Source organism: Pogona vitticeps, chromosome 6, assembly GCF_051106095.1.
Source record: "Pogona vitticeps strain Pit_001003342236 chromosome 6, PviZW2.1, whole genome shotgun sequence".
NCBI lineage: Eukaryota > Metazoa > Chordata > Lepidosauria > Squamata > Agamidae > Pogona > Pogona vitticeps.
The window spans coordinates 69,929,311-69,944,054 of NC_135788.1; the positions used below are offsets into that span (position 1 = coordinate 69,929,311).

At 42.5% G+C, this 14,744-nt stretch overlaps 1 protein-coding gene across 14 annotated transcripts in view; it reads left to right on the forward strand.

Moving 5' to 3' along the window:
* Positions 1-391: 391 nt before the first annotated feature.
* Positions 392-14,744, forward strand: part of LRRFIP2 (LRR binding FLII interacting protein 2) — a 72,592-nt gene continuing 58,239 nt past the window's right edge. For all 14 annotated transcript variants that reach the window (XM_020803418.3, XM_078377518.1, XM_078377520.1 and 11 more), the window contains exons 1-2: positions 392-533; positions 13,215-13,363. In XM_020803418.3, coding sequence (XP_020659077.3) covers positions 13,274-13,363 — 90 coding nt within the window. In that variant the 5' untranslated portion in view covers positions 392-533; positions 13,215-13,273. The remainder of the gene's footprint in view (positions 534-13,214; positions 13,364-14,744) is intronic.

Here is a 14,744-nt window from a genome sequence, read left to right on the forward strand (position 1 = left end):
CTTCTACAGTTAGTTCTACGGCTCCTCCTCCTTCTCCCGTCATAGGCATGACGCGTGCGCACTGGCGCCTGGCTCTGTGAGGCTGGTTCCTCGCTGCCAGCTGCCTGTGAGCGGCCGGCTGGCCGGTGACACTCGGCGCGTGCCCGCTCGGACCGGCCGAAAGAGCGACGCCGCAGCTCCCAGAGAGAAGAGGCAGAGGAGGAAGCGGGCAGGCAGGCAGGCAGGGCGGCGGAAACAGCAACGGCGAGCATCGGCGCAGGCGCCCGACGCGGCTTGTTCGAGGCGTTCCGGCGCGACGGGGACGTCGCTGTCGCCACCCGCGGCGGTCCTGCGAAGGAGTCTTCCCCCCACTTTTTTTCCCTTCGGGAGTGCGGCTGGCCTCTGAGGGGAGGCGCCGTCCGGAGGAAAAGCGCCGCTTCAGGGCGCTGGGCCCGTCCTGGCGGCCCCGCCCTGCCCGCTTGCCTTGGCGGCTCCGCGCGCCGTCCCCCCCGGCTCGTGTCTTCCTTCCTTCGTCCGGACGGAGCTGGCTTCTGGTGAGGGAAAGAAAGCCTTTGGAGCCCCGGGACGCGGGCGGTGTCGGGCATTGGTCGTTTGGGAGGGAAGCCGCCGGGCGGGCCAGCCTGCTCGCCAACCCGCCACCGCCAGAGCTCTCCTGCCAGAAGCTCGGGGTGGGGTGGGGTGGGGAGGGGAGGAACCTCGATGAGGCGGGTCGTAGGCGGTGTGTGTGTTGGGGGGGGGGGAGAGAGAAGGTAACCCCGGTCATGGAGAAACAGACAGACCGGTGGCACAGGAACCTCCTGGCGCCCCTTCCCCGAGGCGTCTTGCCAGGGATTTATTTGGGGGGATGCTTTGTGGAAGGGGTGTGTTCGGGCTAGCTGGAGGGAAGGTGGCCTGTTTTCAACTAGCCCTTGCATTGAGGACAGGACGCTTGTGTCATATCGAGGGCCACATTTCCACACATAGGATTGCCAAATCCTATACAGGCCCTTCACTTTTTACTTGCCATCCTGAAAATATTTGCTTGTAGGGTCCTCTGTGTGAGAGAAAGTGAGCATGTGCTCCTTCTGAATGAGGATTCATCGTTATGCTGCCAACTAGATACAGTGTACAGTATTAGTTGACAGGAGATGGTGTGGTCTTTACCATTTCATAGGCTCAAGAATAGGCACTACCCAGCCCACACTGGAAAAGGCTGTAAGGATGGGAAAAGTGGAAGGCAGGAGGAAACCAGGCACACTGAATGTGGGGTGGGTTAATTCAATAAAGGAACCCTTTAGAAGATCACTAATTGGTGGGTTACCACAAGTAAGAAACAACTTGACAGCAGATAGGAACACTTTGATTTTGTGGAGATCAAAAATTGAAATTACATTTCAGAACCTATCCAGGAGTGTTTTCTAAGAAATAATTGGAAGAAAAGAGATTCCTTGTGAAGTTTTCTGATGGGAAGCCCCCCCCCCGTCTGTACAGCATCTGTGCACACCTCCTTATTCAGAGGTTTACTATTTTCAGATCCTGAATAAGTTCAAGTGCCCTTAGATTTCATTGAAATCAGTGTAAGAAGTTAGTTGTATCATATCGTATTGATTTCAGTGGAAGCTGATTAAGGCAGCAACTATAAATTACATTGGACCACTTCCAGAGCCCTGGGGGCTCACACTGAACTTCAGGAGATTTGCCATTTTTTTCCTGCCCAGTGGTTCTCTTATCTTTTCCCTACCTCCATCAGTTGAAAGCAGCTGTAAACCGAAGTAATTGAGGAGCCCAGTCCAGGTGTCTCTCTAGGATTAGTAGAGCTTGGAAAATCCAAAGCCAACCCTGACAAAGCCAATCCTAAACAGTATGCAAATTTACTACCATAGAGCTTTTTAAAGATATAATTGAGGCCTGTGGGCAAACATCCATCTGCTAATGAAGGGGGATCTCAGGCTCATCCTAACCCCACCCCCAAGTCTCTTCAAGATGCTCTGTTTGGATCAGGTCCAATGGAAATTATTTTAAATATGCTGAGGATTGCAGCAGAAGAGGTAGAATCTACTGTTGAGGTCTAGGCTTGTCTGTATTAATTAATGCATCCTGGTTGGCTTATTACACATAGTTTGAATGTCCTGTGAGGGTGTGTATACTCAAGAAAGTTTAGTGGGCATTTAATTACTTAGTCTTTAATGCACAGCTCAACTTACTTTCAGGATGGAAAAGATCTTAGATTTTTCTGCCTTTTGGACACTTGGTTTTTTATTTTGTTTTTTATTGAAGCACAGGGGGCTAAATCCAATAATCCTACCTAAAGCAGATCCATTCAAACAAGTGAGACTTGTTTCCCTAGATTTTATTCTGAAATTGAAGCACAATTTATTAATTTTATTTATATCCCTGCTGTCTTTCAAAAAAAGGGAATCAAGGTGATTCATTAATTAATTAATAAGATTCTTTAAAAGGTGCTTATTGTACATATACTGCTGCCCTCCCACTGTACATTTTCTTTATATCTTGCTCCTCTCATTACATATGGATTTGGGGACTCTAGAGCGGTTTCTTTCCCCCCTGTCTGTTCGAGTCTGATATTAAAGATGAAACATAGTGGATAAGGCACAGGTGCTTATTATAATTTTGTCTAGCCCTGGGGTAGGGAGGGCCTTAAATGGTCCAAAATCACTGATGCCAATCCCATTCTGGGATCAAAACTGCTCTTGTGATTTGTTGCTATTAAAATCTACAGCCAGTGCTAGTGCTCCCAGAGGCTCTCACAGGTAAAAAGAAGCTGCGATGAACCTCACAATCTGAAAAGGGGGTGGGAGAATAAGAAGCTTTCAGTCAAATATTACTGTGGTGGTCAGATGATGCCATCCTAGTTTCAGAGTAATATTATTCCGACAGGATTTCAGCCACAGTATTCTTATGCCAAATTAGTTACCGCTTACAAGTTCCATTCATTTCAGTGAGTCTGTTTTATGGAAAGCGTTGGACTAAATGCAGTACAGTGGTGCCTCGCTTAACGTTTGCTTCGTACAATGAAAAATTCACTTAACGATGGCTTTTTCGGAGTGATCTTGTGCTTCACTTAACGATTTTCCCTATGGGCGATTTTCGCTTAACGATTTTGGGACCATGCTTCACTTAACGATGACAGTTTTAGGTCCCATTGTTTCGCTTAACGTTTTTTTTTACAGCCCCGTTTTTGCTATTTTTAAAATATTCTAAAATGTTTAAAAAATGTTTAAAATGCTTGGAATCGTTAGTGCACCTAATAAAACCTTCGTTAACTTAATTTGGCTTTGTTCTGAGTCTTTTTGAATTTTTTTGTGAATTTTTTCCCCCCATTGAAATAGGCTTCAATGCATTTCAATGGGTTTCGCTTAACATTTTTTCCTATGGGGATTTTCGCTTAAGGATGGTAATCCGTTCCAATTGGAACGGATTATCCGATTTTCAATGCATCTCTATGGGAAATGGTGTTTCGCTTAACAATGTTTTCACATAGCGATGTTTTTTTTGGAACCAATTAAAATCATTAAGCGAGGCACCACTGTATTAGTCTAAGCATTAGTCTTATACTAACGTATAAATACAGTAATATCAAATGTCAGGCATTTTAAATGAAACTAGTTTGAATAAAGTACGAATTTGGACACATCATATACAAAATTTTGTTTATAACTTCAAAATGCTGTGTTAATATTTTTATGCTAGTTCTTATGCTAGAAATCAAATTTTGCATGCCGGTAACTTCATATTTAAGTAAGGTACTGTTTCACTCCATATTGCTTTAGTTTTGCCCCATAATTGATAATAACTTTAGCAGCGTTATAGTAGGATTAGGTTTAACTTTGGTGAATGTGTATCTACGTATATTTTGGCTTGTAAGAGTTGCTTTTGAGTCATAGAACTATTTTGTAACATATGCATAATGTATGTTTTATATAAACTGTTTATTTCTTTTGTACACCACCCAGAGTAGCAGTTTGCTAGATGGGCAGTATATAAATTGATTAAATAAATAAAATATAGATCAGTTTCAGTTTACTGCACAGTTTGCATTCTGCTTATATTTGCATTGGTTTTTTTAAAGCTTCTAGTAGTCTGTTTCTGAGAATAATTCCACAGCTTTTTCCCAGTAATGTTGTATGGTATAATTTTTTAAGTGAAATCCTCTGTTACTGAAACGTGTCATGATGATAGGTGAACAGAAAAATAGTAAGACTTAAGCAAGATACTTGGGGACTGAGTTTTTGTACATACAAAACCACAGCCTATTCTTAAAGTCAAGACTTCCTGAGGTCTGGAAAAGGACTGAGAAATGTGAGTCAGGGAGATCTTTCAAGAGATGAGTGGAGTTTGGGAGTGCCCAGTGATATTTGGCACTGTTCCAAGAGGTGGATATAATTTGCAGCATGACTCTTCTCTAGTCAGTAGATCTAAAGTAACAGTGTGCTGCTCTAATCTTTGTTGAGATATGATTCACCTGGGAAACTGAACTTATAATCATTTTTGTTCAATAGTGAAAAACCTGTGGAGTAAAAACTAGTAGTACTGTAATGGTGATGATTGAACAATCGAACACTTCATTTGATATACCATAAAGAGAAAATGCAAACAAGTTGACTTTTATTGTCTTGAAGTTTTTTAAAAAAAGCAGTAGAAATGCTTTTTTGCCGTATCTTAAATTCACATTTTGCCATCTTGAATTTATAGTATATATTTATTGGTTTTTACTGTTTTTAAATTTGTAATGCCGCACAGAGTAGACCTTTGGTCTAGGTGGCCGGGGTAGAAGTCCAGTAAAATAAATTAAACAATAAAAAAAGAAATTAACCTTTATTACCCATATGTATGTATGCATGCGAAGATTATTTTTAACTTCTCTAATATATCACTTTGTAAAACCACTCATTAGTATTGTCTTAAGATTCTTAATGTCAAAAGCACCACAGATTTAGATTAGATTAGGCATCCTTCAGTCTCGAAAGACTATGGTAACGAGTGACAATCCCTTCCACACTGAAGACAAATACAATCTGTCCCCTGTCCAGTTCCCTGATTTGGCTGGTTTTGGGACTGCCTCTTTGTCTCTGCCTGCTAGAAAAGGGTCTCTTCAAAATGGGAGAGGCTATGAAGCACTGCCTGCCTCCAGGCTGAACGCTCAGATGTCAAAGCTTCCCGTCAGTTGAGGTCCATTCCTAAGGCCTTCAGATCCCGCTTACAGATATCCTCGTATCGCAGCTGTGGTCTCCCTCTGGGGCGATTTCCCTGCACTAATTCTCCATACAGGAGATCTTTTGGAATCTGACCGTTAGCCATTCTCACGACATGCCCGAGCCAACATAGACGTCGCTGTTTCAGTAATGTATACATGCTAAAAATTCCAGCTCGTTCTAGGACTACTCTATTTGGAACTTTGTCCTGCCAGGTGATACCAAAAATGTGTCGGAGACAATGGATATGGAATGTGTTCAGCTTTCTCTCCTGCCGTGCACAAAGGGTTCAGAAGTCACTGCAGTACAGGAGTGTACTCGGGACACAGGCTCTATAGACCTGGATCTTGGTATATGCCGTCAGCTTCTTATTAAGCCATACTTTCTTTGTGAGTCTAGAGAACATGGTAGCTGCTTTGCCAAAAAGCACCACAGTACAGTTGATAAATATATCAGAAAATGTTTGCTCAGTAATGGAGGCCACATTAAGAGGATTTGGGGCAGGTAGAATAAAATATATGTTGTGGGTCACACTGACAGAGATATGCAATTGCCTGTTGTTCTCTGTACTCATTAAGAACTGTCAGTGCAAAAGCCGTATTTTCTTAGGTTCAGTTTGTCTCTGACAACTGTTACATAGCCTATTAAATGATTTCCAAGTAATGGTTGTTGTGGGTTTTTCGGGCTCTTTGGCCGTGTTCTGAAGGTTGTTCTTCCTAACGTTTTGCCAGTCTCTGTGGCCTGCATCTTCAGAGGACAGCACTCTGTCCTCCAAGGAACCCAGTTCTCCATGTGACTGGGGACCAGACATTCCTGGGGTTCCATCCATTTTAACAAGTGGGTAGTTCTTTCTTTCCACATTATAGTCCTGGCATTCTCTTCTGTTTTTCAGAATTCACAGATGTTCTGAAAAAAATATTTTCTTGGTTTTAATCTGGGAGGGGCACAATGATAGCTGAAGAGTGGTTGTTTATTTGATGCATGTATTTGAATACTGTATTTCCCTATTAGCTTCTACTTTTCTCTGTATATTACTACATATGTGCAATGCTTAGTACAACAGCTAGTGGACAGCTAATGAATGTATAAGAGAGGAAATATATGTACTCTCAAACTGGCTGGAGATTTTTTTTTTTTTGAGATGGGCTTGCCCCTTGATATTTGATACTGAGATCAATAAAACAGATTTTAGATTTTGATTATACAATAACACCTTCCTTTCCAGTGATTGCACACTGTATGCTGGAACAGTTCTAAGTTTAGTCCATCTCTAGTTTAAAAATACTGGGACTGCAAAATAATGCTGTTTGTTCATACGTCTCTTCACTGTGAAAATCATTTTTGTAAGTGTTACATTTTGTGTTCTAAAGTACCACCATCAGGTTCCAGATATTGTGTGTCCTTTTTTGTTGAAAACTGAGTGGATGTTCACTGCAAACTGATATGATGCTACCTATGAACTGATACTATATAGAAGGGAGACATGGAAGCAAATTATTGAAGTGGTAATGTTGTTTGTTTCATGTAACTGTTTAGCTGAATGGAACTGCATGATATGTACAGATCATTTCAGGACTAGTAGGGAAATCTTTGAAAACTAGAAGTCTGTTGATTAAATGTTACATGCAGCTGTTTGGTAGTAGATTGACTCTAGTTTTTGTTTTTGCTTTTTTGATGCAGATGTTTTGCATGTGTCACTTCAGTTCTGTTTAGGTGGATTTTAAGGTGAATTTAAAAGAGAGGGAGAGAGAGAATCTTATGTATTTCTAGTACTTTTTAAAATCTAGGCAATATTTCAGTTTGCATCCAAATGAAATTGTCAGTGGCATCATCTGAGGTGACAACCTCATGATGTAAAAAAAAAAAAAAGGGAGGCAGTCATTGTGGCCCAACTGAATGATGGCTGTGGGAAAATGCAGGAAAGGGGGCTATGTCAATTCCATGGGCAAAACCACCACAAGAGAGCACCGCCCCAGCAAAGGAGAAAGGTCGGAAAAAGGGGGGGTAGCTCTCTCTTGTTTCCCCAACCTCCCAATGTTTTCCTTTGTATCAGTGCTGCCGCTGCAGGCTTGCCCTGCTACTGCTGCCTCTATTACAAACTCTGTACTTGTGAATAAACAGGGTAAACTAACTCATAAATAAACCATTAATCCAAAGTCTTGTGTAGAGAGTAGGTGTCAATGGGCAGTTTTCGCAACGGAGAGAGGTGAAGAGTGTTGTGCCCCAGGGATCTGTCCTGGGAATGGTGCTTTTCAGCCTGTTTATCAAAGACCTGGAGACAGGGATAAGCAGTGAGGTGGCCAAGTGTGCAGATGACATGAAACTTTTCTGGGTGATGAAGACCAGAAGGGATTGTGAAGAGCTCCAGAAGGATCTCTCCAAACTGGGAGAATGGGCAACAAAATGGCAAATGTGTTTCAGTATAAGAAAATGCAAACTAATTCACATTGGGGCAAAAAATCAAAACTTTAGTTATCAGCTAATGGGTTATAATGCCATTGTACAAAAGGCTGGTAAGGCAGCACCTGGAGTACTGTGTACAGTTCTGGTCACCGCACCTCAAAAAAGGCATAGTGGAACTGGAAAAGGTGCAGAAGAGAGTGACTAAAATAATGACTGGTCCGGGGCAGTTCTCTTATGAGGAAAGGCTACAATGTTTGGGACTCTTCAGTCTAGAGCTGGGGTCGTCAGCCTCTGGTCTGCAGCCCGGTGCCGGTCTGTGGGCTTGCCGGAACTGGGCCATGGATACATGCCCCCCATGCATGGAGCTCGCTCCCCCCAGCCAGTCCGCAGTCCCAAAAAGGTTGGAGACCACTGGTCTAGAGAAAAGGCGCCTGAACGGGGACATGATTGAGACGTATAAAATTATGCAGGGAACAGATAAAGTGAATAGAGAGAAGCTCTTTTCCCTCTCATGCAATACCAGAACCAAGGGACATCGACTCAAATTGAGTGTTGGGAGAGAACAGCATGCTGTTAGTCTATGGAACTCCTTGCCACAAGATGTGGTGATGGCATCTGGCCAAGATGTCTTTAAAAGGGGATTGGACAGATCCCTGGAGGAAAAGTACCATCACAGGTTACAAGCCATGATGGGGATGTATAATTTCCAGGCTTAGAAGGAAGGTACCTCAGAATATGGGTAGTGTGGGCGGCATATAAGTTAAGTAAGTAAGTAAGTAAGTAAGTAAGTAAGTAAGTAAGTAAGTAAGTAAGTAAGTAAGTAAGTAAATAAATAAATAAATAAATAAATAAATAAATAAATAAATACCAGATGTGGAGGAGGGGCATCAGGAGGCAGGTATTTAGTTGTCTCGTGTTCTCCTAGGGGCATCTGGTGGTGCCACTATGAGATCCAGGAAGCTAGACTAGATAGGCCCTTGGCCTGATCCAGCAGGACTCTTCTTGTGTTCTTATGTGTAGACCTTTGCCAGAAGAGAATAAACATCTCCAGTGCAAATGGAAAGATAAAATAGATTGCACTGAAGATAAGAACTTTTAAAGTGTGAACCACTGGTCTAAATTCCCCTGTCTGGACAGATCCTTAGTAATCTACTGCAAATCTCCTGGATATGTACCAATAGATCCTAATCAAACTGATATCTATGACTATGAGTGAGGGAAAGACTAGATAAATTAATCATGCTTGGAGGCTGAAGTTGAAATAACCTGTACTGAGATGAAGAGGACTTTGTTTTTCAAACATTATTTGTTTTTAGATGTGACTATGTGGAATAGCCTTGGGTTTGTGAATACAGTGGTGCCTCACTTACCGATCACTCCGTTGAGCGACGAAATCGCTTTGTGACGCTGTTTTTGCGATCGCAAAAGTGATCGCTTTCTGATGTTTCCTATGGGGGAATTTCACTTTGCGATGATTGTGCGGAAGTGAACATCGCAAAGCCCCCATTTTCGGCCAGCTGATCGGCTGTTCCAAAATGGCTGCCGGGTAAACAAAATGGCCGCCCGCTGTGTTGCCTCGCTTTAGAGGCACCCAAAATGGCCGCCGCAATGGAGGATCTTCGCATAAGGTCAGTTTTCAAGCCCATAGGAACGCATTAAACATGTTTTAATGCGTTTCTATGGGCTTTTTTATTTCCCTTAGCGACGAAATCCCTTAGTGACGTTTTTCCTGGAACGGATTAACGTCGCTAAGCGAGGCACCACTATACCATCCTCTCCTTGCAAGTACTAATTCACTGCTAACTGGCCTTGGTTTTAAATGAAGTACAGTGGGGTCTTGACTTACGAACGGTTCTACATACGAACTTTTCGACTTACGAACCCGCCCAATAGGAAGTTACATGCTCAACACACGAACTTCCCTCGAGTTACGAACAGGGAAAAAGTGCCCCCTCCCTCCCCTTAGAGGCTTCTGGAGGGGGGAAAAAGGTCAGAAACTTAAAAATAAATAAAAGAAAGTCACTTACCAGGCCTTGGTAGCCCCTGAACTGCAGGAAAAAGAGCAGCAAACAGATAAAAGCCAACACCCAGAAGGGAGCCTGGCAGCAATTTTGTGCTTTTCTCTGCTCCTGCCCCCTCCTCTCCCCACCTAACAGCTGATCGACTGGCTCTGAAGAGGCTTGGGGAGGCTTGTTCAGCACCTAAAAAGCTTGCCTGTGTGTCTTGGTGCTTAAAAAATCAGCCCAACATGCTTTAAAACATGCTTTAAAATTGGCTTCGTTGAAAAAAAAGATTTCAAAAAAGCTTTTAAAACTGTTCCCTGCCTCCCCCCTCCTTTCCTGAACTTTTCTTGACCTAAGAAAAAAAAAGAAAAAATATCCCCCTCTATTGGCAGAAGGTGGAATAGCAGCTTCCCATTAGTTTCTCATTAGGGTCTATGGACAGAAAAGAGCAGATACGGATTAAATGGTTTTCAATGCATTCCTAGGGGAAATGCAGATTCGACATACGAACTTTTCGACCTACAAACCGCCTTCCAATACGGATTAAGTTTGTAAGTCGAGACCCCACTGTATAATTTGCCTCAGTTTCTGAATGATTAAATGCTAGTTTGCTAGAAGTGTGGGCAATCTGTTACTGTTTGGATGTTGTTGGACTCTAATCCCCATCATCTTCCACCAATTTTTAATCTGTGGTAAGAGGAGCTGTAGTCCAACTATGCCCTCATGGCATTCTTAATGACTGTATTGGATAATAAGATATTGAATCTGGAGAATGTGAGAAGATGGTTATTCAACTTGAACTTCGAGACATGAAAACACCTAAACTTCTAGAAATGCAGGCTTTATCAGATAATAGCTGGGGTTTTTCAGTGTTTCATAGATTGTGATGGTTTCTGTTTCTCTATCTTTTTTATTTTAGTTTATTTAAATTTCCAAAACAAATACAAAAATACAAAATTGAAATCAACTTGGGAACATGACTTAAAGACAGAAATTAAGACAGAGTAGTGGACAAAAATTTGGAAGGTGAGAGTCGGTAAGAATAAAGGAAATTTTTAAAAAATTAGTTTAAGGTGGTACATGACTCCAGTGAAATTGAACATAATAAATTCAGACTATGCTAAGGCCTGTTGGAAATATGAGGAAGAAATTGGCACATACTATCATATGTGGTGGGAGTGTAAATTGATTCAGAAATTTCAGAAATTGATTTTTGAGGGAATATGTTTTATATTTGGAAAATTTAATTCTAAAATTTGCTGTCAATTTTTGATATAGAACTTGATTATTGCTCAAAGGAATGGATTTCTAATCTTATGACAAGTGCTAGAATATTAATAGCTAGATTCTGGAGAGATAAAAATGATATTAAATTAGAAGATTGGTATAATGAAGTATGGGACATTGCGTTAAATGATAAATTGACTACTGAATTTAAGATTAAAAGAGGGGAAATAAGTTTAAATATTTTAATGCTATTTGGGGTAGATTCATTGAATCTGGATTAGTGAAAGGAAAGGGGAAAGCCTCTAAGCAAGAATCAATACAATTTTGGAAAGGAGGTTCGTAATAAAACTATTGCTCCAAAGGGTCCCGTGGGTATGGGGGTGCACTGTGTTTTAGTCTGTTTCTCTATCTTCAGTGAGCTCCTAAATAAAAATGTGAAATTTCAGAAAATGCCGACACCATGGAAACAAAATAAAATCGGGGGGAAACCCAGTTTTGAAAATTTTTTAAATGTACAGTTTATTTACACATCTCCCCTAAACTTATTTTACTGCTTTAGTAAATAAAATTTTTCATACCTTAGTATGCGTGCCTTATGCTAAAGAGACAGCTGTAAACTGCAGTATGCTGCTTGACTGCATGTTTTATATTTTCCCATCTGTAAAGTAGAGAGAAAATGGAAAGAGAGATTAGAAATGTTTAATAAATAAAATAAAGTGTGTTATTTGGATAGAAACAGAGTTGGTTCTACTGTAATTATATCCATCACGCAAGAAAAAAAGACAGAAGAAGACAAGTCTATAGTCATTGAAGGCCTCTCTTGAAGATGGTAGAGAACTGTTTCTTGGTTTTACACATTGTATACATATTTCTAGAGAGTACAGAGGAATTGTTTTATAATTCTTTACTCTGTCTTAAATGCACATTTACATACTATGCAGTTCTGGGTGAATAAAATCTTACTTAAAAAGCAATACTGTACACTAATTTCAAAAGAGAAAATATTGTGACTTTTAAAAACGTTTTCCAGCGTTTTCAGTGTTTCCGTTATCTAGAAGGGCTTAGACTGATGGGACTTAGAGATTCAATGGAAGTGGGACATTTAAGGCAGTTTGCTTTAGGAGGCTGATAGATGCGGATAGTTTCCTGACATTTCTTGGGCATTTCCTGTTACCTAACAAGCAATTTTGTTGATGTTCTGTATGACCTCTAGAATGTGGCAGTAGCCCAGGCAGTAGACATGGTCACTCCTAACTGTTCTGTCCTATGAATGGAGCAAACAGATGTACTAAGTTCAGTTGAGTTGATTTTGTTATATATACATACAGTTTTATTATCTAGATCAGTGGTGGTGAATCTTTTTGGGCTTGTGTGCCCAAACTGAGGGGAAAGAAACAGGGTGGGGTGGGGGCATGGGGGCGGAATCAGAAGTTTAAATTGCTTTTAGTAGTCGACATTCAAGCAGACAAGAGTTCTCAGAAGAAAGTAGAGGAAGGAAATGAAAAGTTTCAAAAACTGGGAAAGAATGGGGTTGGGATGGGGGAAAACTAGCTGCAAGCAGCTTGAAAAGAAGACTGGTAGATGAGGTCATAAGGGGGGAGGAGTTCCACTGAACTCTGCCACCAGAAGCATGGGTCCCTGGGAGATTGCACACAACTGCACGCACACACACAGCCCAGAACACCACAACCAGCGGGAAGATCAGCTTTGGCACCTGTTTTTGAAACGAGCAGCTGCAGGAAGCTTGCTTTCTCCCTTTCTCTGCCCCTTCTGGAGGAAACTCTGCCCCAGCTTTTGAGAGGAAGGATACTCTCACCTGTCATAGGCCAGAGGAAAACAGTTTCGGAGGAGCTGCATTTCCTCCTTTCCCAGAGAGTCAACGATCAAAGATTGCTTTGGCTCCGAAATTGGATACCAAAGCTTGCAAACCACCTGCCTTGTTTTTCAGTGTTGGCAAATCCAGTCTTCTGCAGGAAAGCAGGAAACTAGTGGTGGCAGAACCGTAAGTGGCAGCAGAAGGGGGAATTCCGGCATGGAGGTGCCTCAAGACCCCGCTCTTGATCCGCTGCTAGCACCAGCTGCTCTGGATCCGCCTGTCGAAGCGGTTGCAGCCACGTTCCCAGGTTTGGCTGTGTGGGAGGGCGGAGTAGCGATCTGGCGACTTATGGCTCATGTGCTGGCAGAAAGGGCTCCGCATGCCAGCTGTGGCATGCGTGCCATAGGTTCGCCATCGCTGATCTAGATACTAATTTAGAGGATGGCATTGTCCCTTGTGAATAGCCTAGCCTACTCAGCTATGAAGGGTACCAGTGAAACTTTGCTGTAGAGCAGGATGTGAACATATGCATGTTTTAAAAGTGGTATTAATAATTTTTCCACTTTTTTTCAGGTGTGAATACTTGGGTCTGACCCAATCTTGTCAGAAAATTACCACGTGCATATATAAACATGGGGACTCCTGGGTCAGGACGGAAAAGAACTCCAGTAAAAGATAGATTTTCTGCAGAAGATGAAGCTTTGGGTAACATCGCTAGAGAGGTTGGTATGGCTGTATGAGTTCATAAGGGGTGGGGAGGAGTTCCACTGAACTCTGCCACCAATTAAATTGTAACCATAATGTCATGATTAAATTTTGCTCCTTAAAACAAATGTGTAGGAAGTTACTCTTAAAAAACAACAACAATACCTTATGACAGTGTGATAAGTTTAACCACTATAGAACCTTGACTCTCTTCAATCTCTTTGTTTCACAGGCATGTGCTTTGAGTTTTATGAAGTGTATGAATACAAATATTTACGTTTTGAACCTTCACTAAAATTAGTTACAGTTTTCTTTTGACTTAATTTTGTACAGTGCACTTAATTGAACTAATCCTGAATCCTTTGTTAGACTGGGCATATCGTTAATTTTCTTCTGTTGCATTTCTGCACAACTCTCTATAGGTTTAATGAGTCTTAGTTTGGATTGCCACAAATTAGAGATGAGTAACTATTCATGAAAAGGCTACATATACTTTGAGTTGTGGAATACAGTGGTGCCTTGACTTACGAACGCTCCAGTGTATGAACACTTTGACTTACGAACAGCTCCGTTCACAAAATTTTGTTTTGACTTGCGAACGGAGCTTTGACTTACGAACAAAACAGGCAGGGAAAAAGGTGGGAAATTTAAAAGTACTAACTGTTGGTGGCAAAGAGGCTGCTTCTTTGTAGCTCTTTCGCCCCAATGGTTCAGGAAAGGGATGTGGCGGCAGCAGTGGGGGTGGCCCAGCCTCGAGAGGTTTGAGCCTGGCGGGGGTGCTTCGACTGCTCATCCCCCGGGCGCGGTGGAAGCAGCGGTGGCCCAGTGTCAGGAGGCTTGAGCCTGGCTGGGATGCTTCGGCTGCTCGCCTCCCGGCTTGCCTCCCGCTCGCTCTGGAACTGGCACCGGCAATCCTCGGCACTCCTTGCCACCCTCTGCCATTTGAATTTCCTGCCATTGGCACGTGGATGGTGGCGAGGAGTGCTGAGGGCCGACGCAGCCGCCCCAGCGAGCAGCTGCTGGTGCCGGTTCCGGAACTGGAGCCAGCGATGGGCACCAGCGGCAGCCTCAGTTCACAGTGGCCGGCAAGGGATGAGTGGGAGGCGAGCGGCCAAAGCACCACCGGCATGCTCAAGCCTCCTGGCTGCGGCGGTCACAGTGGTGGTGGAAGCCCAGGAGGCTTCGGACCGGTAAGGTGCTGCCTTTTTTAAAAAGTTTTTGTTTTGTTGGTGGGGGGGGATTGAGGGTCGGTGTTGTTTTGTTTCTGGTGGATTTTTTTTTTTGCAGCGTGGGGTTTGCTCTGTTTATTTTTATTTTTGTGTTTGTTTGAAATGCTGCAATGGATTAATCCCATTCCCATGCATTTCAGTGGGAAATGCTGATTTGATTTACAAACGT